The sequence below is a fragment of the Ascidiella aspersa genome, chromosome 2, assembly GCF_963924565.1.
Source record: "Ascidiella aspersa chromosome 2, kaAscAspe10.2, whole genome shotgun sequence".
Taxonomy (NCBI): Eukaryota; Metazoa; Chordata; class Ascidiacea; order Phlebobranchia; family Ascidiidae; genus Ascidiella; species Ascidiella aspersa.
In genome coordinates this window covers 36,058,909-36,084,801 of record NC_139448.1, presented here as the reverse complement: position 1 = coordinate 36,084,801, position 25,893 = coordinate 36,058,909, and the positions used below count along the sequence as shown (strand labels likewise).

General features: G+C 36.2%; 1 protein-coding gene across 1 annotated transcript in view; it reads right to left on the bottom strand.

Moving 5' to 3' along the window:
- Positions 1-127: 127 nt before the first annotated feature.
- The window catches only part of LOC146165529 (sodium/calcium exchanger 1-like), a 49,346-nt gene continuing 23,580 nt past the window's right edge, over positions 128-25,893 (bottom strand). The window contains exons 7-16 of the mRNA XM_083381145.1: positions 17,443-17,642; positions 13,372-13,450; positions 11,893-12,067; positions 9,704-9,821; positions 6,282-6,423; positions 4,976-5,054; positions 4,238-4,416; positions 3,527-3,664; positions 2,683-2,877; positions 128-1,478 (exon numbers count right to left, since the gene is read on the bottom strand). Coding sequence (XP_083237271.1) covers positions 1,239-1,478; positions 2,683-2,877; positions 3,527-3,664; positions 4,238-4,416; positions 4,976-5,054; positions 6,282-6,423; positions 9,704-9,821; positions 11,893-12,067; positions 13,372-13,450; positions 17,443-17,642 — 1,545 coding nt within the window. The 3' untranslated portion in view covers positions 128-1,238. The remainder of the gene's footprint in view (positions 1,479-2,682; positions 2,878-3,526; positions 3,665-4,237; positions 4,417-4,975; positions 5,055-6,281; positions 6,424-9,703; positions 9,822-11,892; positions 12,068-13,371; positions 13,451-17,442; positions 17,643-25,893) is intronic.

The window sequence follows — 25,893 nt, the reverse complement described above, 5'->3', positions numbered from 1 at the left end:
CTTTATGTACGTGGTGTAATCTTGTACTGGTCTAGAATTACCAAATATTGTGCTTAACTAATTATTTTTAACTGAATGGAAATGGTTTGCCTTCCTATGTGCAAATGGAGTGTTATTAGATTCAGTAAACGGTTAGAAAATTTATTGTGAAAGCTTTAAATTTACACCATTTTCAACTAATTTCAACAAATCTACACAAGAGCCCTATATACGTTACTAAGTGCGTGTAATTACGAAGTACAGAGAAAAATTAATCAGCTATGTAGTGCAGAAACTTAAAAAGACAAACGAATTGTACAATATTTACAGAAAAAACACGCAATTAGTAAGATCTGTGCACTTCTATCAATGCAAGAATTAAAGATTATAAAACATTTAAGAAATCGATTTTTTTGGAAATATGTCGTAATTCAATTAAACGCTTTAAAACAGTTAAAAATGAAATAGAAAAACGAAAAAACAAACGATAACAAAAGTAACGCAACGAGATAATAAGATATGGCATTTTGAAATTTCGTTCACCGATTAACTTTAACATTGTACCATGGAAAGAAGTTTATCACAATATTACAAAAAATTTTCAGTTGTTATAACAAAACGCTCATACATGATAGAATTGGAAAATTTACATGAAAACATAGAATACAGAACTTGTTTGAGCAACAATCAATTGTACAGATTTACATCAAAGACAAGCAAATTGAATGTTGAGTAAAACTGGGGGTAAAAAAGCTTCTTAATACATTAATTTAAACGGAAAATTTAAGAGTGCACCAGACAAACAACCGGAAAATACCAACTAATGCAATTTATCCGGGCAGAAACTAACTTGTAAGCAGTGCGGTAAAACCAAGAGCTTATTTCACTTTGCACAGACCTTTTTAACCTTACGCGCCATTTTCAATATCATCGCCACAAACTTGTCTTAAATATTAATACTTCAAAAGCAAAAGGCTAAAAAACGTATCACCAAATCATTTATACAGATCGTAAAAAAAAACATCCCATCAACCGCAGTTCTAAATCAAACTAAATTCAACCAATCACCGTTCAATCGTTTCGCGAAAGCACACGCAGCGTCGAATTAGCGACAAGAATTTTATTTTAATTTTTTTTAGATTTTGTCATTACGGCGCGTACCACATCGGAGTTGCGCCACACTTTTTTCGGAAATAACGAATTCAGCAGAGTGGCCGTTTTCGAACCCATTTCAACCGGGGAATCACCTCCCGAGGGGTCTAGAAGCCCTCTATGATGTCATAGGCCTCCAAGGAGGACAGGAGAATGTATAGAATCCAGAGCAAGACGAAGAAAGAAGCTGTTGCCCACTTCGGACCAACAGGACCCCCGAGTTCAGCGTTGCCGAATACCTTGAGGAATCTCCTCATGATAAGGACAAGAACGCAAAGAACTGCCGAGATTGAGTAGAGAGCCACGCTGAAACCGATCGAACCGGCGGGGACGTCAAAGTCGCGATTCTGGGAATCATAAAAACATATTTTGCAACACGATATTAACAAGCTTAATATTTTTCATATTGAGGTGATTGTTGCGTGATTTCGCCCAATCGTTAAGCTGCTAAGGCTTACCACAGAACTGTGTTAAATAACTAATATTTAACTTTAAAAGTTCGTTTTTACGGTAATATGGCGACGGCGACGGCGACAACGATCGTGGGGTAAACTTCTTTACAAAACATTTCAAGTTTAAACAAAGCTTAATTATATTTCGAGCTAAGTTTCGACAACCAGAATTAAAGCAAAATTTTTCCCAAAATGAACCAAAAAGTAAGCAATTTTAAACCAACACCTTAGTCAGTCTAGCCAGGCGTTCAGTGTTTTTTTTAAGGTGTTTTGTGGGACCGAAACGGATTTCTCCAGCGGTTTCCCAAATTTTGGACTTGCAATTTTTTGGTATTTAAATGAAACACTTGCGGTCTCTTAAAACAACTTAGCGGTCACCCAAACCAAACCTTAAAAAAAAACTGCAGGTGTTATAACTATTTGTGTCTTGGTCAGTTCAGAATGTTTTAAGTTAACAGAGAAAGGCCATTAAATACTATTTTGTTTTTATTTTTGGTGAGGTTTACTTTTTAGTACGTACTGCAAAGAAAGAAAAAAACAATCTTCGAACCTTTTTGAAAAAAATAAATATTTTACATAGCGATATTAGCAAGATCGAAGTTTTACATATTCAGGTGATGAAGGTGACACGAAGTTAAAAATGCGGACCTTTTTGATTTTATAACTTCTACATTTAAGTTATATAAGCCAAGCCATTTAAATCTGTGTTTTTTTATTTTTGTCAAGCATTACTTTTAACATGGTCTGTTAGTTTTCTTCAACGAGACAATTTATATGTTTTGAAAACAAAAACAATACGTTTTTGAAAACATTTTATCCTCGTGCATTTTTTTTGTGAAGCGTTATATGAGCCAAATCATAGTCCATCTTAAATTGCTATATAAACACTATTAGAACAACGTAGGGTTGTTAATTATATTCCTGCATTTAACTGGAATTAATTTAGTGCTAATTTATTTAAAACTATTTCAAAACTACCCCGAATTGCTCATAAAAATCATTTTTGGAATGGAACACGATCCTCAGTATCGCACAAGCAGCAGAAAACCCGTTAACACGAAAATCATCAAAGATTTCGGGGTCAATGACCCCAACTGACCTCCTTGACCTTCCAGTAGATGGCGGCGATGAGCCAGGGTAATCCTAAGCCAAGGAATACGTTGACGGAGTTACTCCCGGTCACATTTCCGATGCTGTTGTCAGCATACCTCTCCTGTAATGCTGCTGTCTTGCTCGCAAATAAGTCGGGAAGGGAAGTTCCCAGTGCTACTATGGTGATAGCGTTCACGGTTGGCTGCACATGGATAAGACAATTACGTATGAGCAATTTCGGTTGGTTCAGGTTTATTATGGTTATGGAATTTATAGACTTAGTTCAGACCACAGGTGATGGTATTGTGATCAACACAGTTTGATTTAGAAAACAATTTGCAATCCAAATTTTAAAATTGTTTTATAATTGTAACACATTTAAATGAACCTTAGGAATAAGATTGATCATTCAGGCCTAATTTCGATAAATTTAGGACTTATTCCAACAGGTTTATGTCTTATTCAGATGATTAAGTTCTTATTCTGTCGTGGATATTTGAAATTGTTTTATAATTGTAACACATTTAAATGAACCTTAGGAATAAGATCGATCATTTAGGCCTAATTCCGATGAATTTAGGACTTATTCCAACAGGTTTATGTCTTATTCAGACGACCAAGTTCTTATTATGTCGTGGATATTACTGCGTTTATTGGGTCTTACTGTGTGTTTCCATATAAATATTAAATTTAATTTCACGAAGCTACAATATAAACGCTGGACGTAACAAGGGAAAGGCAAATACTGATTAGACTAAATATTATAGTAGCTTTTCGGTACGGTCGAGTCCCTAACAATTAATGCAAAACAAAAGAACTATTCATGCATGTTTAAATAAATGCAGTCTTACTCTTAGTCCAATGAGACATCCGAATATAGTTGCGAGATCGCTGATGAGGGCCGTGAGTCCAATGAGAGCAACGAGTGCTGCGAAGAAGCAAGCCCAACCTCCCCAGATGTTGGCGGGAGGGAGAAAAGCAAAAATAACCTAGGAGAGAAAGAAAGAGTGTCGGTGTAAAATCATTGAAATATACGGGAATTATTTTGTGCTTTTTTGTTCTCCACTGCTAATATTATAACATGGCAAAGCACGTATAACGACCTTTTACGTGTGTGAGCAGAAAACGTCCAAATTACTTTAATAACACTGGATCATGGTTAACCTTGTCCTTTCGAGGCCATAATAGTAGAGAATAATATAATTAGTAGATTTACAATATTTTGTATGACACAATTTGCTGTGTCATAAATTTACAGAATATTTCGAGCTTTGCGGTGGGTGGACAATTTTGCAGGTGGATCAACAAACCATATATGCAAATGACGAGTTTAAAATAGTGTAAAACTATATTTTCAAGGTGAGCTTAAAAACGAAGAAAAGTCATAACTCAATTCATAAAAAAGCTTTTCTACACCTTGAACCCAAATGAGATAATTTTGCAAATTAAGTGGATCAACAAACCATATATGCAAACGAAGAGTTTAAGAGGGTGTGAAATAATCTTAAGATGCATTTAAAAGCCAGAATAACTCAGAACCATAAAAATGCTTTTCAACAAACCTTGAATCCAAACGAGAGAAAGTGCATGACGTAATCCATTCCAGAGGCGTTCTCAATATCACCTCCGTTAACGTTCATGGCTTGTGTGAACTGGTCGGCCCACGATTGGGACCCAAGCTTCATCTTTGACAACTTAAGGTGGGTTTTGGCCACTATGCGGCGCACCAGTCCATCGAACTCTAAACAAACGAATTTTTCTTCAATATTTTTTTATTCAAGCAAAATGTTTACACAAAATTTTAAACACACAACACATGCCACTTGTAATTAAAATTAAAGGTCACATCGAAGCTAAAAAAGTCCATAGTCCTAAAACACCCATAGCCAGCAAAACGATCTATTTGTATAATAAAAGTTGCGCAAAATAGGTAACTGGAGCCATGATATTACCAACGCGTTGTTAAAATACTAGGTCAGGTTTAGGCCAACGTTTAGAAACAGGTCTTGGCTATATTATTGCGCGTTTATTCAAAGAACAACCAATCAAAACTTGTTTCCTTCAGTTCCAAAATTGCCAACATTTTACGGCGGGAACCTCGTTTGTACAATATTTTAGTATCGTCGTACCACAGATTGACATACCCATGATCAAAAAAAAATTCACAAATTTATACAATTCAATTCAGATGAGAACATATTTCGCCTGAAAGGATCGCAAAATACTTAATGATTAAGTTGAAATTTTAAGCAATGCTTAGGCCGAAGTAATAGAATTCCTCGTGTTGATATTGGACTTACCGTCATCACCAACAATTGTAACAATCGTCTTCTGAGTGTGGCCCAAAGTAGCGCCACCGGAGGCGCTAATGATCGTTATCTGAGAAAAAATGAGAAATTGTTGAAGTGTTGGAGTTATATCTGTTATGGTGTTTGAAAACACATAAAAAAAGCATGTAGAATTAACACAAGGCAGCTTTTATATTTAATTATTAAAAAGCCGAACAGCTTTGTCTGTTGTGTTGAAGGTTAAGTATATCGCATTACATTTAAAGAGTAAATGGAAGACGCATCTTTACATAAAGTCTCTCTCTGTATGACAGTCTATGCCTAAATATAATAAGTTGAAAGCGTGATGTCCGATAATATCGGATCGGAGCCGATACCCGAAGCCAAGTGGTAGTATCGGTACTCGTCCGATACTAGGGTGATATCGGTACTCGTCCGATACCAAATTAACATAAGAGTTTGAGACATTATTTGCGATCATCTTATTCATTTTCAACAATGTATAATTAGTTAAACTTGTATGATGAAATGTTCGCCATTTCTTTAAAAATCACAAATTCGTCTAAAATTTAAGGTATTGGAATAAAACGCGAATGTTATTTAATATTTATCGGACATTTCCATTGGAAAACCGCTTCTCATAACTTCATTAAAAACGTTCGTTATCGACCCATAGAGTCGACCTTTATGACCAGAATTATGTGAAACAACAAAAAATGCAAGTAACTCAAACCCCAATGAAAGAACGTCACTTTAGCCTTATTGGGGGAAAATAGCTGAAAGAAGGTGAAGTGCCGCACAAAAAATGGAAAAGGGCCGCACGTTGCCCACCCCTGTTTTAAGGTTTTTAGTGAATAAGGAAGGGTATTTCCCGCAGTGTTGTGTTGGCATGAGCAAGACATCTCGTTTTGAAACCACCATCGAGTTCTGGCTCGTGCATATTTCATGAACACACGCTCGCGCCCCTTGCATAACACCAGAAGAAACCGCTGATGTGTCCAAAGATAAGCGACCATTATGCATTTTGTAAAATTAATGCCAAACCGCCGATATTTTCACTCAATTTCATTTCATTCAAGGGAAGGTGTTTTTTTTGTATTTCCTTTTTATGTTATTTTTTTATTTTTGGGGTGGAGAGGGGTATTTCACATCCATTAAGCCAAAGGTGTTATGCATACCCGTGTAACTCAAACTCTACAAGGTCCAATTTTTGTTTAGGCCATAAATGCCGTTATTTCGAATAATATATAAATATATTTTTAGTTAAAAAAGACAATCTGTGGTCCTGATCAGTATGCATCCAGAAGACCATAGTCACCTGGAAGCTCTCGTCCTTAGTCGTCTTGTGGTCATTTATGATCGGGATCTCGACGTTCATGACATCTTCCCCGTGCTCGAAGGTCACCTTGCCGCTTCTCCCTCTGAAGTCGTGTCCTTCTCGTGCAGTCACGTCAGTCGTCCTGACACACAAGGAAAATGACTTGGAGTTAAGCGGAGACAATAATAAGTTGATTTTTGAGTAAACACTATCTGAAACATTTTCTGGATTTGGAGTTACACGCTGTTTATGTAAAAGTGAAAAATTCAATCCCGACTTTTGACGGAAAATAAAATTGAGTGTTAAGCAACTTATTTCGGACCATGTCTAAACCTTGCTAGTCGTCGTGCTAATATACAGTATTTCATGATAGTTGAAACCTCATTATTGTTTAGTGAACATTAACTTTCAGATGTAATTGGCTGTAAAGTTGCATAATGACACAAAATGGATTGGAAGAAAGTCCTTTGTCCATTGATAGCCAGGTCTAGGCCAGTAGAAAGTTCCAAACGTTTATAGAAAGTTGGCAATTTACAAAGTCATTGCACACGCCGTACAATTAGCCAAACGCTTTCTGTTAAAAAATACTCTATTTATTTATTTGTAGTTAATTCTTCGTAGTTTGTTGTTTTCTAAGAACACGTTGGGCCCTGTTTAAATCGGTCAGATCTGACACAGTGGCAATTTACAGTCGAATAGAATGGGCTTACGATTTGCAAAATCAATTTCAAAGTACATTAGGCAAAAATTCCGTCACGTTGTTTACAGTTATTTTTCTTTCAGACGACGTTATTTATTATCAACATGCTTTTGGACGGGTTGGATCTCTCATTTTATTGATATAATTAATTAGAACTAAATATTAAGACAGGCAACTTGGGAAAACGATTGGTTTGTATTTAGGCATGATCCACACTGGATGGAAAATCCATTTCCTCTTGTTTACTGAAAAGAGCCTTGAGGCTAGGATTTCCCCGCAAATAGGATGTGAACATTGAATGTAATCGGCTGAAATGTAGATTCTCACACCGCAAACCGAATTCCCAAATGCGATACATGTGTGACATAATGCCAACCTTACCCACCAGCCTTGACCTGGCTTGTTTTGCAATATGTACGAGGATACTTCATTGAATTAATTTTGAATTTCAATAGCAGTGATTTCTAAAATGGAGTTCACAGATCGATTGGGTCCGTGAAATATTGTAAGGTGGTCGAAGAAAAAATAAATCCTAAAATAAATCTCAATTTTAAGTGCACCCCTTATGTTACGCTTTGCCCTAAATTTTCGTTTTTTTGGTATTACTTATTTTACAAACCTATTTTTGTAGTCGATTTACTAATATATCTTTCCGATTTTGAAAATTTTTATCTTTTCCGAAGATGTTGAAAATGAATAAAGAGTTATTCGAAACGTTCAAAATGATACCTACTTCTGTATGGGCTTTGATATTCTTATTACGTCTTTCCGATTTAATATTATTTCTTTTGTGAAAAAGTTAACTTACTTGCCAGCGAATATTAAGAAACATGTGGGGACTGTGGACCACTGAAAAAGACTGATATCACTGCCAGGTTTGCTCTAATCACTTAATCTACGCAGAAAATCGATTGCATTACTTAACACTCGGCCAAAGGTCAAACTCATCTTAGCTTCGTCTTGTCACTTTTCCCAAGGGTCCGTGTAGCACTGTTTTGAACAACAGCAGCAGTGTTGTAATGACATAAGTCAATGACTGGACCTGGCTCAAGTCTTTTGGACAAATGACTTTTTTGTGTTGAAATGAAAGGTTTTAATGGGAATTTTTCATTATAAAATTGGTTTATTTATATTAAGTTTGGCATTTAAAACATTTTGCTGGCTATATATTACGTTTTGTGTTATTTTTCAGTTGAGTTACTGCTCATAAGCGAGCTAGTTTACCAATTTATTTGACAAAGACTTGACTTGGAATTGACTTGCTCTAATTATGACTTGACTTGGACGTAAGTGTTTTCACAAAATACTTGACTCGGACTTCAGAAAAGAATGCACGACCAAATTAGAAAAGTAAAGTATCAGCGGAATTAGGAAACAATGTTTCAGTTTCCACTTAACTCGAAATCTACATAGAAATGTTGATTTTGCCTAACAGGAATACAAATTCTACCAAATTCACAAGTGTACACTAAACGATCAAAAACCGACTCCCAGAGTTAAAAAAATCGGTTGATCAGCCGCCACGGTCGGTTGCGTACACCGGGCGGTAAGTTAGTTACGTCACAAACGGTTAATAGGACCTCATGTAAAGGGTCCAGGGTGGGCGGGAAACGTGTTTGTCAAACTTCACAACGAACGTGTTCGACCTATAGGACTAATGTTTGTCAGCCACAGAACTTAGTTTGCCAACTGTCGTGTTCGAGTGTTGGGATAGGTCGGGTATATCCGTATGAAGTCACAACCAACGGTCTCCTGTCAAGTTGTGTACTGTACACAGCGCTTTATGAGTGTCACTGGGCTATAGTAAAAAATAAGGAGAAAATACGGAAATAGTTAGACTTTCTTTACCTGTGATCGTCATTTTTACCTAAAAAAATGAGGATTTAGTGTTAATAATGTCTGATAACAATTTATCAATATAATTTGTTTTTCATATTGTGGTAATACTAGATTTTTTCTCAGAAGTCATGCTTGTCCGACCAGAAACCAAAGGGGTAAAAATACAGTGAAAATGTTAAACTGAGTTTACCACAATTTATGTAAAGCAGCGGGACATTTTCAGCGTCAAATTGAATTTCACTATTCCTTTGTAATATGCATTTTTACGCCAAGATTGAAACAACCTTTTGAGCTTGCTTTTATTCGGCTGCTGTCAAAGCAAGTTTACCGGAGACTCTAGTTGTCGAAATGAAATTTTGTGCACAACTAAAAGCATTTCTAAGCAGATTATCGGTCCTAGGGTGGTACCGGTTCCGACCCAAAACGGAAAAGTAGGCGTTTCCTCAGCGGAATTTGTCACTGACGAACGGTTTTAAAAAGCTGCAAAGTAACAAAATTAACCAAAAAAAATATAGTTCCGTGATCCGTTAAATCCGTATTAAATTGGGACAGGTGTACGATTCTATGGTTATCTCGACTGTATAGTATTCTGTTTTTGTTTTTTGTAATAGTAACTTTATTATGTAAATCCTTTTTTGTGCTTTTCTATTCGCAGTTTCTTGCAGAACTGATGACCTGTGAGGAAAGAAGCTTGTAAAAAGCTCAAATTTTGGGAAAATACTCATTTTTAGGATGTGGTCGTTTTAAAATTTGTAAAAAAATTGTTTAACAAAAAAAAAATTAAAATTGGTACCGACACGACATTCATAAGTTGACGTTTTCCCTACAACAAGCTATCAGTAAGCTAAAACACTCGTCAAAAATCAACGCTAACTATACTCACGTCCAGTTAACTTCCACAACTCCATCAGCTCCGTTTGTTCTCTGCAGTGGGAAGAATGCTGTTCCAACGCTCTCCTTCACGAGGTAGCTGGGCTTGGTGAACTCAATCGTACCGGGCTCTGGGAGCACAATATAATTTATTTTAGTGTTTGTCTGGTATTCTTGAGCGAACTCATGCGCAAAATGTAGATGAGAAGAAAGGTGTAGTGTATTGTAGATGCAATCATTAATATACATGCTGACTCTAACAAACACTCGCTCGGTACGCAAATTTGGAAACACAGCCTTTTAGTGAATATACTCTTGCGGCCAGGCATTGTTTCAATTCCAAAAAATTGTTCTTCCGGCAAAATTTTGAAAAAGTACAAATGGTATATACATATATATGTTTTCATAGTTCGGTAAAGCACAAAATTTTCGAAATTTTAAAATGTTTATACACAAAAAAACGAAGACAAACTTAAGTCAATGACTGAACTCTAAAATAAAAAATAAGACTTTTTAAGGTTATGCAACAACATAGCAAATGGAATGTTGTAGCCACACATATTGACATGAACTTGGAAACTTTTCCTCATTCAGCAATTAGAAGAAAAAGTTGTTGTCGCTGAGTCGACTTGAACATTATGCCATATTAGCGCTGCCGAATAATCCGTTATCTCTTCAGCAGCTGGTATTTCGGTTCGGGCCTGTTTGAATTTTGTAAGCCATACATCTCAATTTTATTCTAGTTTACGGCGAAAAGTTGATGCGCTAAAAGTTCAAAGAGCTCGTAAGCCTAGAATTAAAGCGTCTGAATTTAATTGAAATTGTCGATAAAAAGTCGCTAGTCGATTTTGGTGACGGACAAACATAAACAAGATCAATAGACTTAAGCACTAAAAGTCCTTAAAAGGTGAACGAAGAGGTCACGCAAAAACGCCCATGAAAGTCGATCTTTACGAAAAAATGGGGCCAAGTTACTTTTAAAGCAGTCATGGGACTGACTTGTATTTCGATACGTACTGGAATGTGATTAAAAAAGGGTTGGGGAGGTCTTGTGTAAAAAGTGAACCGACCTCTTTAGAAACGGATAGAATAAGCTAGTTTAGTTGCATTTACGCGGTAAAAGGATTGCAAGTTGGCGTCATACATTCATATTATGAAACAAGTTGACTTATAAACATGCTGTTTTCGGTCCAAGAAAATGCTAAACTAAAATGGAGTTTTAATCAATCACGGAGAAGGCGATTTAATCACACTTTCCGTTTAAAAAAAATTATTCCGTTTTTCAAATCACCCCCTAAAACTAATCTACGAAACCCAAAGATCTCCACGAACCCCAGTTTAGGCACCTCTGGGCTAAAGTACCTTACATTTAGAGTTAGAAAACAGGGTTAGCTGCCGTTATAAGGGCCACAAAAGTTGCCCGAGACCCTCTGGCCTGTTAAGCTGCCAATAGAGCGAGGAGCGACGCTTGAAAAGGTCGTTCATGCATTTTTCAGACGAGGGTCGTCGCGTCGTCACCACAATAGCCTTAATTAAGCCCGACTCGCGGCTAAATGAGCAAATTCGGCGACAAGACGCTGAGTCTATACAACAAGTAATGCGCTGGTGGCGTGAGGGTTTTATTCCACACGTTATGTAGTTGGAATCAGATGGAAGGCAGTATTTTGGTCGATACAAACCACATGAATGTATGTATTTAGGTCAATCCATATAACGCAATGTGGCGTATCGATTTTTTCAATGGTCTAGAAATAATTTAAGACCCGCCTTTTAAATTAAATAAATATGGTATACTTCTAAAGTGAATTAAATTGATGTATGTTTTATTGTTAGGTAACGTTCAACCATCTAAAAAAGTAAAAAGTATAACAATAAAACTTTGAAGTGTTTGGTTTAAAAATATGTAAACCTATTACTAAAAAAATATGTTTTTAAATAAATTCACGTTTGCTTCAACTACAATATAAAGAACACCAAATGAGATTTTTATAACAGTTAGGAAGAAAACTGTGTTCAATTTGCGGAAAAATAGTTACGTTAAATTTGCAAAAAATGATGAGCATACAAAATTCTGTTTAGATTAATGAGCTCTCAACTTTTCCCCAAATAACTTCACATAACTAAAAAACCCTCAAAAAATATTACTAGAATAAACCTTTGGCCACGCCAACATTTTAACCGATCAGCGTCGAGCATCCTTACCGTCGTCGTTGATGATGGTGATCTGGTTGATGACCTTCTTGCCGAGTGTGACGTAACCAGATACGTCATTAGCATTGACGTCATTATCGACGAGGGCGAGTTTGACGAAGAAGGTTTCGTCAGGTTCCCAAACGTTGTCGTCGACGATTTCGATTTCTATGGTTTGGCGGCTTTCCTGCGGAAGAACACGAATTGTTAGGCGCGCGGATGAATACGAGGCGCGAAAATTTTGCGAGGGCATGAAGTTTTCTATTGTTTTGATTTGATTACCTATTCGGAGTGAATTTAATTGAACTTCAAATTTGAGGTTAAATAGCAATATATTATCACACAACGATGATTTTTTTATACTTGTGGAATAAAGCATTCCAATTAATACGCTGTTTAGGCATAGTATATACTGAAAAGATTTTTTTCCGGTAATTATTCATTTTATGACCAATACTAATAACAAAAAACGTTGTTAAACTGCCGTCGTTGCATTAACGGCAAATTTCCTCGCTTCTAACCGAAAGCGTCAAAGTTAAAATATTTCACCTTCCCGAATAAGATAGCGTTTTAAAAACGTTTCACGTTAACGCCAGACGAGTCTAGAGTGAACCAACCTCAAAAATTCACATTCAGACAATATTGCACGTAATTGCGCGTCCAAATATAGACGCATACAGCCAACAACTGTCCAAATAGCAGCCGCAATCCACAAGTTTTATCAATACATTGGACGGAAGGGTGGGAAAATAAGTTTAACAAAAGCACAAGTAACGCTTATTTAGTTTTATTGTCACTCTATTGTTGCTGAGAATCGCTCGTAATAAGAAAGTGCATTGTTCAAATCGGACGACGTTCCATTGACACAAGTTAATGACAATCACGTTTGTGTCGTCACAATAAAAGGGGTGGAAATTGCGGAAATGCGCTAGACAAAAGAAACCGATCTAATTTCGACGTGAAGATTCTAACGACATGTTACCAACAATAACAAATCAAGTGACGGATGTTGGCCAAACTTTACCGCTATTGAATTCAAACAAGTGAAGCCAAAAGGAGAATTCGCACTAAAGGCAAATCAATTTGGTTTTGTTTTTTACTTTTTGACTCGGTCGTCTAATATAACTTGTTTAATTCCAAGAAAACTTTCTCTTGCAAAAAATAAATATGACTTGAACAATGTTTATTGGTTAAACAAATAATTTTCAACTTTAAAAGAACTATCAAAAGGTATGGCTACTAAAATATCATTGCATAACGGTTGTTGACACATACAAACCTATATTTATTGATATTGAGGCAATATAAAGAAATAAGTACTAATTTCCGATCTGTGGGCTCTTAGAAATATACAATTTAAAATATTTTTTTGGTCAAAAAAAAAAACTTTAATGGTGAATAAGTATTCCGGATTAAAATTATGTACTAAAAGTCGTTCAGTGAATACTTATTCCAGTCTTCCCGGGTTAAAACATGATTGAAAAACTTTACCTTTGGTTCAAATGTAAGTATCCCATCAACGGCAGTATAATCTTCACCGGCATTTGCTGTGCCATCAATCGTCTCGTACCTGGAACAAATACAAACTCGATGTAAAAATACCGCACTGTTTCGACAAAGCTTGTTTTTAAACATGTTGAAAACGACTTAAAAACGATAGGGGGCACACATCAGGGTGGATCCAGCGGGCGCCAGGTCATGCACCGCAAAACTATATATTTTCGTTTACTTTTACTGCCAAAATTCGATAAAATTCACCCATCGCGTGAATCTTTTAGGGTTATACTAAATGTTTGGTCTAATTCAAGGAAATATTTTCCGCCGAAGGGCCCTTTTTTATGTGTTCACAATGCGCTTTCCTTCTAAGGTAAAAGTTTCAACATTTTAACCAAATACACCCAATTTTCTCCTAGTTTTGCGTGACTAAACCCTTGGTTGTATAATTGCACACCAGTTCGTATGAACAGCACGCTTCTTAAAATTAGCAGCTATGACGTCACGTTATTATGTAAATTTAGTGACTTTATATCGGAAAAATGTTATACCCCCTTCATACATGATTGGAAACAATGTTTCATTCCCTGGGTCGGTCTGTCATGGTTTTGCCTATTTTTAGTGTTGTGCTTGACATAAACGTCAAATTGACGTTATCGCGATAAATTTATGATGTCCTGGCAACACCTTTGCCACCCAGCTTGTGAACAATGGAAAGATGCAGCACGTAACAATGGGTGCTGACGTCAGCAGTTTAACGGGGGTTTAGTGCAAATCCAAAAGCAGCGACGTAAAAAACAAGTTAGTGTCGTCTGTATCTGTACCTCAAAAGCGAAACCGGGAAGTTATTTGCAATGCTAAAGCTTTTACCTGCTAAGGCGTTTGCAATCAGAACTAGAAATCCGATTGTGCGGCTGTGTGAATGATTTAGGCTCGGACTTAACTTGGTATTTTTTTGCAAATATCTTAACCTCAGTGTTTATTGAAATTAGGTTCCGTAGAAAATTTGGAAGGAGGCTATTTTTGAGATCCATGAAAGCCTAATAGAAACCTTATGTGAAAATAAAGATGTATAAAACTTAGATCATTTTAAAACACGTTGACCCTTCCTTTATTGTATATAGTTTAGATTTTAGTTTTATATTTGTAGCTGCGATCTAAACCTTAACTGGGTTTAATCTAAAAATGACTGAATTTAAAATAAGTGTTTACCGTCGATTGCTAGTGATAAGCTTTTTTCACGCCAAATAAAATATTTTGTTTCCATTCAACAGACAGAATAAAGTTGCAATTCACTTTTGCAATAGTAGATAACGCAGAAATAGTTGGCATTAAAATATTACCCACGGAGTTGTGGTTAAAAGTTTAAGCAGCATTAAGCTATAACTTTTGCAACACAATACCGTGAGTATCGGATCGGCACCGATACCACCACAGTATAGGACGAGTACCGATACTACCGGTTAGCATCGGGTATCGGACATTGGTTACGATCTGATTATAAAGGACATTCTTAATTCAAACCTGTCTTAAGTTTCAATACCGGTAAAATGCGTTGGGGTTGGATTCCAAGCAGTGCGCGGAGGTTTCTGGGTTGATTTACGGAGTCTATCACGTTACACTTCATTGTTACGCATCATTGAAGTACACGTGGGTTAGGGCACGTTTGGCGGTTGGAAAGATCTTAACTAAAGTATCGGATTACGACGCAACTCGAAAAGTTGTTGTTTCCTTACTCAGAAGCTGTTTTTTGTTGCCACGTTGACAGTTGGTCTGTGAATCCGCGCTTGACTAAATACAAGGCGCTATTTACAGCACATCAAATTTCCTATCTCAAGTTTAAAGCGTTGCTATAAAAGTGAAAGAAAATAGTGCAATTATTTTATTGTTTTTATTGATCTAAATCTGTTCCAACCCGTTTCGGTCCCCCATAACACCCCTAAAAAAACACTGAAAATATTGACCTTGGTGCTTTTTACGGTACCTTTAGTGTATTATTATCAGTGTGCAAACTTTAAAGCGGCCACACGAATTTTACAGTTGGGATTACAACATGACCAAGCAATTCTTTACTTTACACGTTTACAATTCCTTACAGTTTTATATACTTTCAATTATTTGATTGTCACACGGGAATAGTCGTTGACAAATCTGTCTTTAGGGCAATCACGACAAAAATCACCAACTGTCGGAATTCCACAAATCCACGAGCAAAAAACGAAAGATAGTAAACGGGTGGTTTGTGTTTATAGAAGTCAAACTTTACAATGGCGCATTCCAATCGTTTGTGTTTGAACGCAAGCGATTGTCTCCAAACAAAGGACGTTTGTTCGTCCACTGACCAAACAAACAGCTTACAAGTTCCAGCAAAGCAAGAGTTCAGCCTTAAGTAAATATTGACTCGCCGGTCACCGGCCTTAACCGGCATTTAGATACAATAGGTTTTATAGATTAGGGCGCATTGAGGGTTCGCTAACTTACGATAGAAGTTATGTCGGTTGCCTTGCAGATTCTCTACTGTTTCGTACGCTTGCCTGCAGCCACTTATAAAAAAAAAACGCTTTTTTAAATACTTTTGATATTTTTTCAATTTGCAACCTTTCATGGCGCACCGGATGAGAAGCGCTGACATAGGTATATAACTGTCAATATAGATCAGGTGTACCCTAGTTATGTTTGACTGCCATCGAATGAACTCTTTTCTTGATCGACTGGTTCGATAAAAAAGTCACAACAACACCTATTAAACATTTTGAGCGTTAATTGCATTCCAAGCCAGCGATGGAGGATAATTTGTTGCGTCGTAGAACGCTTTATTAGGCTTGTCCAGACAACAATTGGTCATTTTAATGTTCCGGCTGTGTGCGACAGCTACTGTAATGACGTAACACATATTCGACGCGATTGACCAAGTGAAATGTGGCGAGCAACCGGTCGATCGCGATCCACGTGTTGGCTAACCCTGATATATATAACCTAAGATTGGTCTTCTTTATGTTTTAGGCCTATTATAAAGTTCAGCGCCAAAACAACTACAAAAAGGCTGTAGAAACATAGAGCGCGTATTTCAAACCTGTTTGCTTGAAAATATGCAATCCGGAATTAAGCATAGAGACATGTTATTAACGGTGGAACAAAAAAACACACGTTTTTTTCTGAGCAATTTGTGTACAAATATTTTAACCATAAAGTTAACATTATTTTTGTACTGATGATGACATCGCTGACATGAACTATTGCCGAAACGTCCGAAAACAAATTAATATGTAATTTTAATTGAATGTTTTGGGTTTGATATTTTTATTATAAATGGCGTTTATCCAATTTTGCAAGAATTTTACTAGATATAGGTACTTGATTGCCACTATAGAGTCTAATAAAGTCGTATGCAAGGATGCATTATATTTGTTACTTGTTATAAATCAATCAATAAAATCCTAAGGAGCAACGACTTTTAAATGACCAACATAAATTCATTGACACCACTCTACCCCAGGGTGTACTATACATGTCAAGGTTGATAGGCTCTGCTATTTCAAAGCAACATTCAATCAAGTACTGGGCAAAAATGAAACTGAAAAGTCTAAATACAATTAAAAGGCGCCAAAGTGTTTTTAATGAAACTTTTTCTCTTTCTAGTTTTAATTGTACATCAAGGTTTCTATCTGGGCGTTATGGAGCCCCTTACAAAAAAAGAACTCCTGGTTTGCAAGCTGGAAAGGATGTTTTTTGTAAGTTGTTTGTCAAGGAACTACTGGTTTTGAGTGTTCGATTTCAGGGTCTTTTCGCAAGATTCATGAGTTACCCCATACTGGGTTACATTTATGGGATTATGTATTGGGCCTGGAATATTTTACTAGCGACATTTAGAGCTCTGTTTATGGATAATATGGCATGGAAACACCGCCATATACGGTCAGGACATGTTTTCTGGGACTTTTTCACCGTGTTTTTTTTAGAACATTTGCTTTTTACGCAGCGTTTTGTCGACATTGTGTTTTTTAAGTTATTGTGCAACTTTCGCAGCGAGGGCCTTATCATAAAACTAAAAAAAAAACAGCCGATTACTTGACTTGCGCCTTCCGCGAGATGTCGCCCCTGCGCACGACAATGAGCTTCACAGATCCGCAATTCTCCATCACAGAACAAGAAACCGCTTCGAACTCTATCTCCGTGCTCGGGCGCGCCCCCGTGTGGAGGATCTGCTCCAGCTCCACGCGCTGACCGGCGGAGGGAGCTGTTCCGTTGCTATGGGCGACCTCTGCCAGCTGATAGGACGGGTGAAAAAAATTAGTTGAAAAATCAAAGTAATAAAAAAAAATTAAAAAAACACAAGAAATTGGAAAAGGAATCAAAATTTGGAGGTTTGAAAACTTTCAAAAACCCCCAAAACCCCAAAATTTTTAGAGCTAAAAAAATATATAAATATTAGCAATTTAGAGCAAAAAAGTGTTATAGATACTAATAACAATTAAAAAAATTAAAAAAGGTTACAGGAGTACGATCGAAAACCTTTAACGAAACCTTAAGGTATAAGTAAACATTTCTATCTCACAAGATATCAGAAATAATATTTGTGATATCACTGAGTAACATATAGACAACACAAAATGACAAATTTCCAACAATATAATGTAAAACATAGAGAAAGTATGTTTGTGGTACAATTGGTGACAAATCACATTTTCGATCATTGAAAAGTACTTTTAGGTGCACGTGGTAAACCCCTAGTGATTAGAAAGTCTACCCGGTTCACCAGGTCACCAACTATTCCCTACGGACGCATGAAAATAACTTGTCGCCGTTTTAGCCCAAATATCGATCGGAAAATTACGTAGTTCGACTTTCTGGGCACAAAAGTAAAGAGAAGGTTCGTATAAAGGGGATATAGTATAAAAATAAAGTTGTAGTGAGTATATAACGAAAGTGTATTTCAGTGACACCCTATATTCGGTGGCATACGTAATAAAGAAAATGTGATAATTTCGATAACATCTAACAGTTATAGTTTAACCTTAAAACAGGACAAGAAAGCTGTTTTTATATGTGTTGCCATGGAAATAATAAGAAAATATTGCCTTAACCCGTAGTCGCATATAGCCTTATAACTTAAGCACAACTCGTAAATTTTATAAATTTCTATTTTGTTATATGTACTTTTTGTCATTATTAAAATGATATATTCTCGTTATTCAGTGGTTTCAGTTGTATCGTGAATACAAAAGTGTACTTTAATAATAGTAATAGGGATTATTGATATACATTGTGGTAACTTATAAAACAGTTATAGGGTTTGTCCGAGCTGTTCTGAAAATTCATTGGCATCAATTAATATTGCAAATCCGTTGGATAAATTAAAGTAAAAGATTTCCTGCACTACATATGCCACTGAATATACGAATATATTTCCAGGAATTTGCGCTATGGTAAAACATACTTGTTTCGCGAAACAAAGACTAAAAAGATTGAGTGGAATTATGCCTACAAGTGAACTATAGAGATTTAAACTTCTTAATATTAATGTGTATATATAAGTAAAGAGTGACAGCTATTATAATGTGCATAGAAAAACTAGGATAAGAACTATTCTGTGACAAAAAGACAGTTAGTGTAAATTAGGTGATTACGTCACTGTCTTAATAAAGGCGAAAACAATGAGATTTATTTTAAATGTAAAATATAATATATTCAATTCATAACTTAGTATAAATTGTTTAAAAATTAGGAACCAAATAAATACTAGTCAATTAAACTACACGCAAAATTACAAAAAAATACAATAAAATAGGAAATTTTTAAGCGTTCCTTATTTGCTACATACACTATTCGGGTTCCAGCATTAAACGTACCGTAAAAAGCTAAATTCACGCCAAGAAAATAAGTTCTGCTCGTTCCAACAAAAGTAAATGTAACGAAACAGCGCGTGCAAAGCCAATTGGCGTGATACTAAAACACAAGACAAAATTGCATGCAATTAACACCAGCTATATGCAGCATGCAAGTGGGGTACACAACAGCACAATACACCAATAGCATGCACAAGAACTACTGTATTAAAATAATATTAAGGAGAAATCAATAAAATTAAACAAAGAATAACTTGACAGTAAGTTTGTTCAAACGTGAAAGATAATATATTTTACCAACATATTAAAAAATAACCGTATTAATTTGTAGAACGAAACAAATACTTAGAAGTAATTAACCCCTAAACAAACTTATTCTCGTTTCGAAGTTCTGTGCTTAGTAAGATCTTTAAACACTGGACGAGTAACCTAATTGATCCCAAAGCAGATTGTTTTTATTGAAAAAGAAGTGTCTGATTCGTTACAAATTAAGGAGTTTTAAAGGTCTGATGCTATTCGGTTTCTTGCCTAATATAGCCTTGATGTAATAAATACACCATTTCAATGGTATACACTCACTGAATCAAAGCACTTGAAAGAATCACAGGGACGGAACGGTCGGTTTTTAACCGCAAAATAGGGCGAAAATTTAAAAAATTGCGGTTGGTTTCAGTGTATTAGTAAATTGATTATTTTTTGCTGGTACCAGGCATCAGAATTTTGCGATGCCGGGAAGATTTTGTGATTTGTTATTCCCTGAAGAAACAGCAAACCCCTACAAAGGCTGTAGATTACAAGTGATGTGAATTTAAAACCACACTCTGCTGATTGTAAACGCAATTTGCACGATTGCAACCCTTTTCTGATCGACCAACATTTTAAAACATTATACTTGAAAACGAAAAAGGTTAAAATCCCGCTACTGGGAACAGTTTACCCAAACTTTTTTTGCCGCAAAATGCCCCACAAATAGAATTTTCCGTTTCCCGGGCACATTTAAACGTGTAATAAAAAAGCAAGCGTCAATCGACGGCCCAGGGAGTCGGTTCTTGGAATTGTGTTTCCTTGGAATTGTGTTTCCTTGGAATTGGGTTTGCTGCCGACAGTGAGGTTTGTGGTGAGACCCGGGGTCTGCAACTGTCAGCAGCTGCTGGTTTAAGCGCTTGATTGACACGGGAAGTTGGTCTGTAAGCAAAGGCGTTGTGGGGATTGAGTTTAACCAACTACACAACACAGTAAGTGGGAAATGAAGTAAGCCAGTGGTTCTTAAACGTTTTCAGAACCGCGTACCAGTGATGTAAATAAGTCATATAAAATGACTGAAGTTTAAGTCAATCAATTTCAACGATTACGTGGGTGGATTTTGCGTGGCATGATTTTATTTGCACCGGTTTGCGCGTTTGCGTGCCTGGATAAACAGCACAAACACCTGTTAACGTAGCATTAAGGCATCACCAGCTTTAACTGTGTATTTATAACTTACATCACCTCGGTCGGTTTTGAACTTCATTCAGCGAGTAGATCTCCATTTGTTATTTTTTAAAACCGAATATATTTGCAAAAAAATCCCAAAAGCTAAGCGCTTTTAGGTAAAACTTTAGGTAAATCTTGTCTCAGTCAAAATCAGTCACTATAGATAGTATATAAGGTTTGCATTGCGCTTTTAGGTAAATAAGCTTTTGATATATTACAATAATTAATAAACGCAGGGGAAAATGATGGCGTTATGAGTTGTTTGATTTTTGTTAAAACAGCCCCCCTCGTGCCTAAAAGGGTCAATGTGCTCAAAAACTTAACCAAAATATTTTTTAACTATATAAAATGAAAAAACTTTAATTGGCTTTTTGTTGAATTTACCCTAAATTTAGTGTCAATTTAGAAAAAGCGTAAAAATATAACAACTTTCTACATTTGTCTTAAATCAATGTCAAATTGAACGAAACGTGTATAACTTTGAAAAACAACTTTAATTTCATCAACGTGAAAATTGCGATCAGCGTTTACGTCACATTAAACTTATATCGCGCGTTCTGCGCTGTATTTGCTCAAGGCGTCACAGTAACAGTAGCGGCTCTGTGGCTGTGGGTGGTGGCTTTGTCTGCGCCAGAACTTGCGGTCGATTCTCGCTAAAGAGAGCAACTGAAGGGTTGAAAGCAGCTAGGGGGTCTGCCACTGTTCAAATACGTGAGATTGCGCTGCCTTTCAGATCTTTACCCTTGAACGTGATGAGAAATGCTAAAGTTCAAACCCACTTAAATTCAAATGCAAATCCCCGTACAAATGGAAAAACGTTTAAAGTGGAACTCAAAAGTCATTTTGATTGATTAGAAACCCACATTGCCTCTAAACAGGGAAAAAAACGCTTTTTGTCGCTTAAGTAAATCAAATGTGATAGGTTTTGCGAAATTTCAGTCTTACTATGGAAGGTAAAATAATTTGCTTACGGTCAGTTTTTGGAAACCTTAGATTGAAAATACTTCTATTCATAGTACGTAAAAATACCTAAGTTTAAAACTTTTTATCAAACAGATTAAGTTAATAAAATAAAAACTACAAGTTTTAAGGTCTTAAAGTGTTTACTATTTTCCACCATGAAGGTAAAAAAGGTATACAGTAATATTTCGGTCAATTTTAGAAAATTTAGAACACATTTGTCTTTATTTATCGTGAAAACCTAAAAAGCCCATACAGAAGTAAGTGACGTTTTGTGAACGTTTTGAATAACTCTTAAGATAATGGCTGGAGGTTGTAGTTGGACGTAGAATCAATACCAAAGCGCATACAGAAGTAGGTATTTATATCGAAGTAGATAAACATTTTACGGCGTTAAAAACTGCCGGTATAATTATAGAATATCGACTCAAGGCGAGTCAAAACACGAAACTTAACTTGACTTCGCTCTATTTCCGTCAAGTCATCAAAATAACGTTAAGAAGCAATTCCGGGGAATTTCGCTCGATTCCATCACGTTTGGCTCCCCTGGCCTCGGGTCAGGCCCAAAATAGCGGAACCGTTGGTCCCAGGGGAGGCCAGGGAGGCCCGGGGGTAAATGACGCCGGGGCGACGCAAGGGGCGTGAAATCGAGACTCCCTGTCCCTAAAGGTCAAACTACGTGCCCACTATTGTTGTTGTTCGTGTTTCGTGAGTCAAATTTGAAAATTAGACGTCGTAGTAAGAATATCAAACCCCGTACAGAAGTATGAAACACATTGAATGTTTCGAAATCTCTTTATTCAACTTCGACAGATATTAAAAAACAGATGTTGAAAAATCAAAAAAGAGATATGCAAACCTTTAAAATGCAACCTACTTCTGCATGCGCTTTGATATTCTTACTACTTCTAACTACAACCTCAAGTCATTATCTTAAGATTTATTCAAACGTTCAAAATGCTACCTACTTCTGTGTGGGCTTTGATATTCTTACAATGTCTAAACGCAACCTCAAACCATTATGCTCCAAAACATCGTATATTAGTTTTTTTTTTTTAAATACTATTTTTGGCGATTTTTTAAGCGTTTCAGACAATTTTTTTGATGTATTGTGTTTGTTTTCGCTATTTCCTTAGCAATAGCCCCAAAATGTTGCGGTTTCCTAAATCATCATATCTATTTAAGTGGTGTTTTTAGAGTTTTGGTGTTCATTACTGTACAGTCGGGCTTGAAATAAAAAAGAGCAAGTTAATTGTTTTTTTACACCTATCCTTGTGTTTTTATTGGGAATTATACAAAAGGCCTATACTTTCATATTCTTCGCGGGTTTTTACTACGTCACGTCTAAAATTGATGGAGTACAAAATTAACCTTAATCAGAGGAGTAAAACCTAGTTATAACTAGAGGTAAATTTATTTTGGGCAATACTGGACCAATTTAAAAAGACAAATCGACCTTGGAATCAATTCGCAATCAAATCGACCAGAAACAGCTGACGAAATCGGTCTGTTGGTCGTTTGAGTCTGTTCACAAACACGTACAAGACGCACAGAGCACAGGAAGCTTGGCATTTAAGCAATCGCTTCGTTGATTAAACGCACACAGCCGTGATAAATACACCGGTGGGAGATTGATGTTTTGCTTGCAAGGGACGGGTGCAATGCAGCTGCTTGTGCTTATGGCGTGGTACAAGCAATTAAACAGGAATTGGACTGCGAAGGCTGCAGTGGTTCTTAAACAGGGGGGGGGGGGGCGCCAAATCTGACATCAAAGCTACGAAACAATTTCACTACGACAGACTTTTGCTTTGTGCATCAGAGATTGGGGGGAACTCCGACTTTATTGCGCCAATTTGTAATGTTATTTGCAGTATATAGCCTTTGCATTGTGTGTCATCACACCTTTCAAAACACGATTGACGCAATATTTAATTTTTTCACAACAACGTTTGTCAAAATTTGCTCGCGTGGTAGAAAAAAGGTTAAGAACCATTGGTGTTGAGTTTATGGGCCACACTACGCAAGATGCCATGGGAAGCTTAGCGCGTTTGGGGTGAATGCATCATAATTAAAACGGAAAAAAGTTTGGGCGAATCGCCGACAAATTAGTATTATTCTTTAAGTCGTCGAACAGTTTAGTTTACTACGGGAAAAGGCACGAAAATTTGGGCCAAAAAAACGGCTAATTTCGTGGGCCGGCCGATTTTGCTCTTTAAATAGCAAAAGGATTCGCGCACTGTAGGAATTTAAATAAGAAAATAATATTCGAAATGCGGTTCGTTCGTAATCCATAGATATTCCACGGTTTGTTCAAACTTTATGTTACTTCACACTCAATTCAAAATCAAAAATTGAAGGGTCTGTATACTAGCACAAGCTGTTAAAAAATTGGTTTCTCTAATAATTGTATTGTTTATAAAACAATATATAACAGAAACGTATTTAAAGAATAATAGTGAACTATGTGGCAAATGGCTCGCAAAATCGACACAATTATTATTTCCGCTTTGTTCAAATAGGTATTGCAATGGTATCAAATTTATTATTATTTAATATAAATTTTATATTTTTTGTTAAAAACGTGCAATAATATATAAAAACACATTCAAAAGAGTTTTAAATGTCAAAAAAAAAATTTGAATTCGCGTTTCGATAAAATAACTAAACGGAATAGAGCCAAACACTGTACAGGTTTAATCTGTATACGACATCTGAGGGACGATACGCATCTACAAAACGACGATTAGCCAATTTCAAAACATACTCGCCAAGCCAAGGGACGTGAATAATTTATGAACGCGACATTTTTACGCTAAATTAAGCCACCCCGGCATTTTGCGGCTTTCTATAGGCTTGGTTGAATTAAGTACGAATTACTAAAAATACACGAATTTATGAAGAAAGATTATTTAGGAATGGAGAAATTACGTTGGAAGTTTTTTTAGACGCAAGGCGTTGAATTAATATACAAAAAATAGAATATTAATGGCACTGGAACCGAGTTAAAGGTTTAGGTATACCGATGGTTTTCTTCTGACCGATACGGTTGATATCACTTGTTTTTTTGTTTTTTTATTACAAATTTGTGCTTTTTTACGTTTTTAACTTGTTTTTTGAGCATTTTGTAGTAAGTGGCAGAAAATCTCATGAACGACCTTCCCAATTTGCTTTGGTAGCTTGTAATACAAAACTATGTACTTTTTGCTTTTTTAAGCTTTAAGCGAAAATATGAGTTATCCGGAAAATTAAATCTAAAAAAGCGAAAGAACATAAAAAGGCCAGGCGGTTTGGCTAAAAAAAACTTGCTAAATATATATTTTGGGGTTGAAAACGAAGGCCATGTCGTCATCTAAAGCATTGAGGTATTTTTAATAAACCCAACAGTATTTTAAATTGCTTCCGTTTTTGTGACGACGCTTGCAGTTTATTGTCGCCCACAGCGGACTACCAGATGCAAACAGAAAAACGGAAGCTTCATGAAATTTTAATCGGTCACAATTAGCGCTTAGCGCTTGGGGTGTTGAAGTGTTGAGAGAGAGCGAATGCGTGAAGTGAGAAGACGGGAATTAAATTAGGACTTGATCGTAATTTACGCCATTTTTATCGCCTAAATGCCAGTTGATAATTAAGGCAAGGTGCCGTGTCCGCATTTTTTTAATATTTTCGGAATTTTGACGTGAAAATTAGATCTGGCGGAGGTCACTTTAAACGCTCAGCCCTAAACCAAACTGGACGAAAAAGTCGGCTGTTATTTGTATATTGGGCAATTTTTTTTTTGTTTTTGTCAATCTTTAAGCAAATTTTCGCAAATTTGCAGTTAGTTCTGCATAGGATTTTAATTTTCGATTTAGATACGTACAAATTGTCTCTACAGTTGATTTTCAACTAAGCTAAATACATTTACGGGCACCATTATGGAACTAACTTGTAGAACGTCGATTACATTCTGTTAAATTACAATGATTTTTCTCACAATATTAATTCAGAGTTCTCAAAAAATAACTCCAAATAATATTAAATTTCTATTATGGGACGCCTTTGAGAAAGAAAACTGCTATTAGTTTGAGTAACGTGAAAATTCTCAGTTTTAGTGCAAATTTTACAAGAGCGACTGCTAATATGCCATTAAGCCACTAAAATGAATTAAATTTACTTTTCCAACTATTTTTTTATCGGATTAATCTTCAGTGGAAAAACGACAGTCGGTCTTTCCAAAAGCGAACCTTTGGCCGTTTTGACC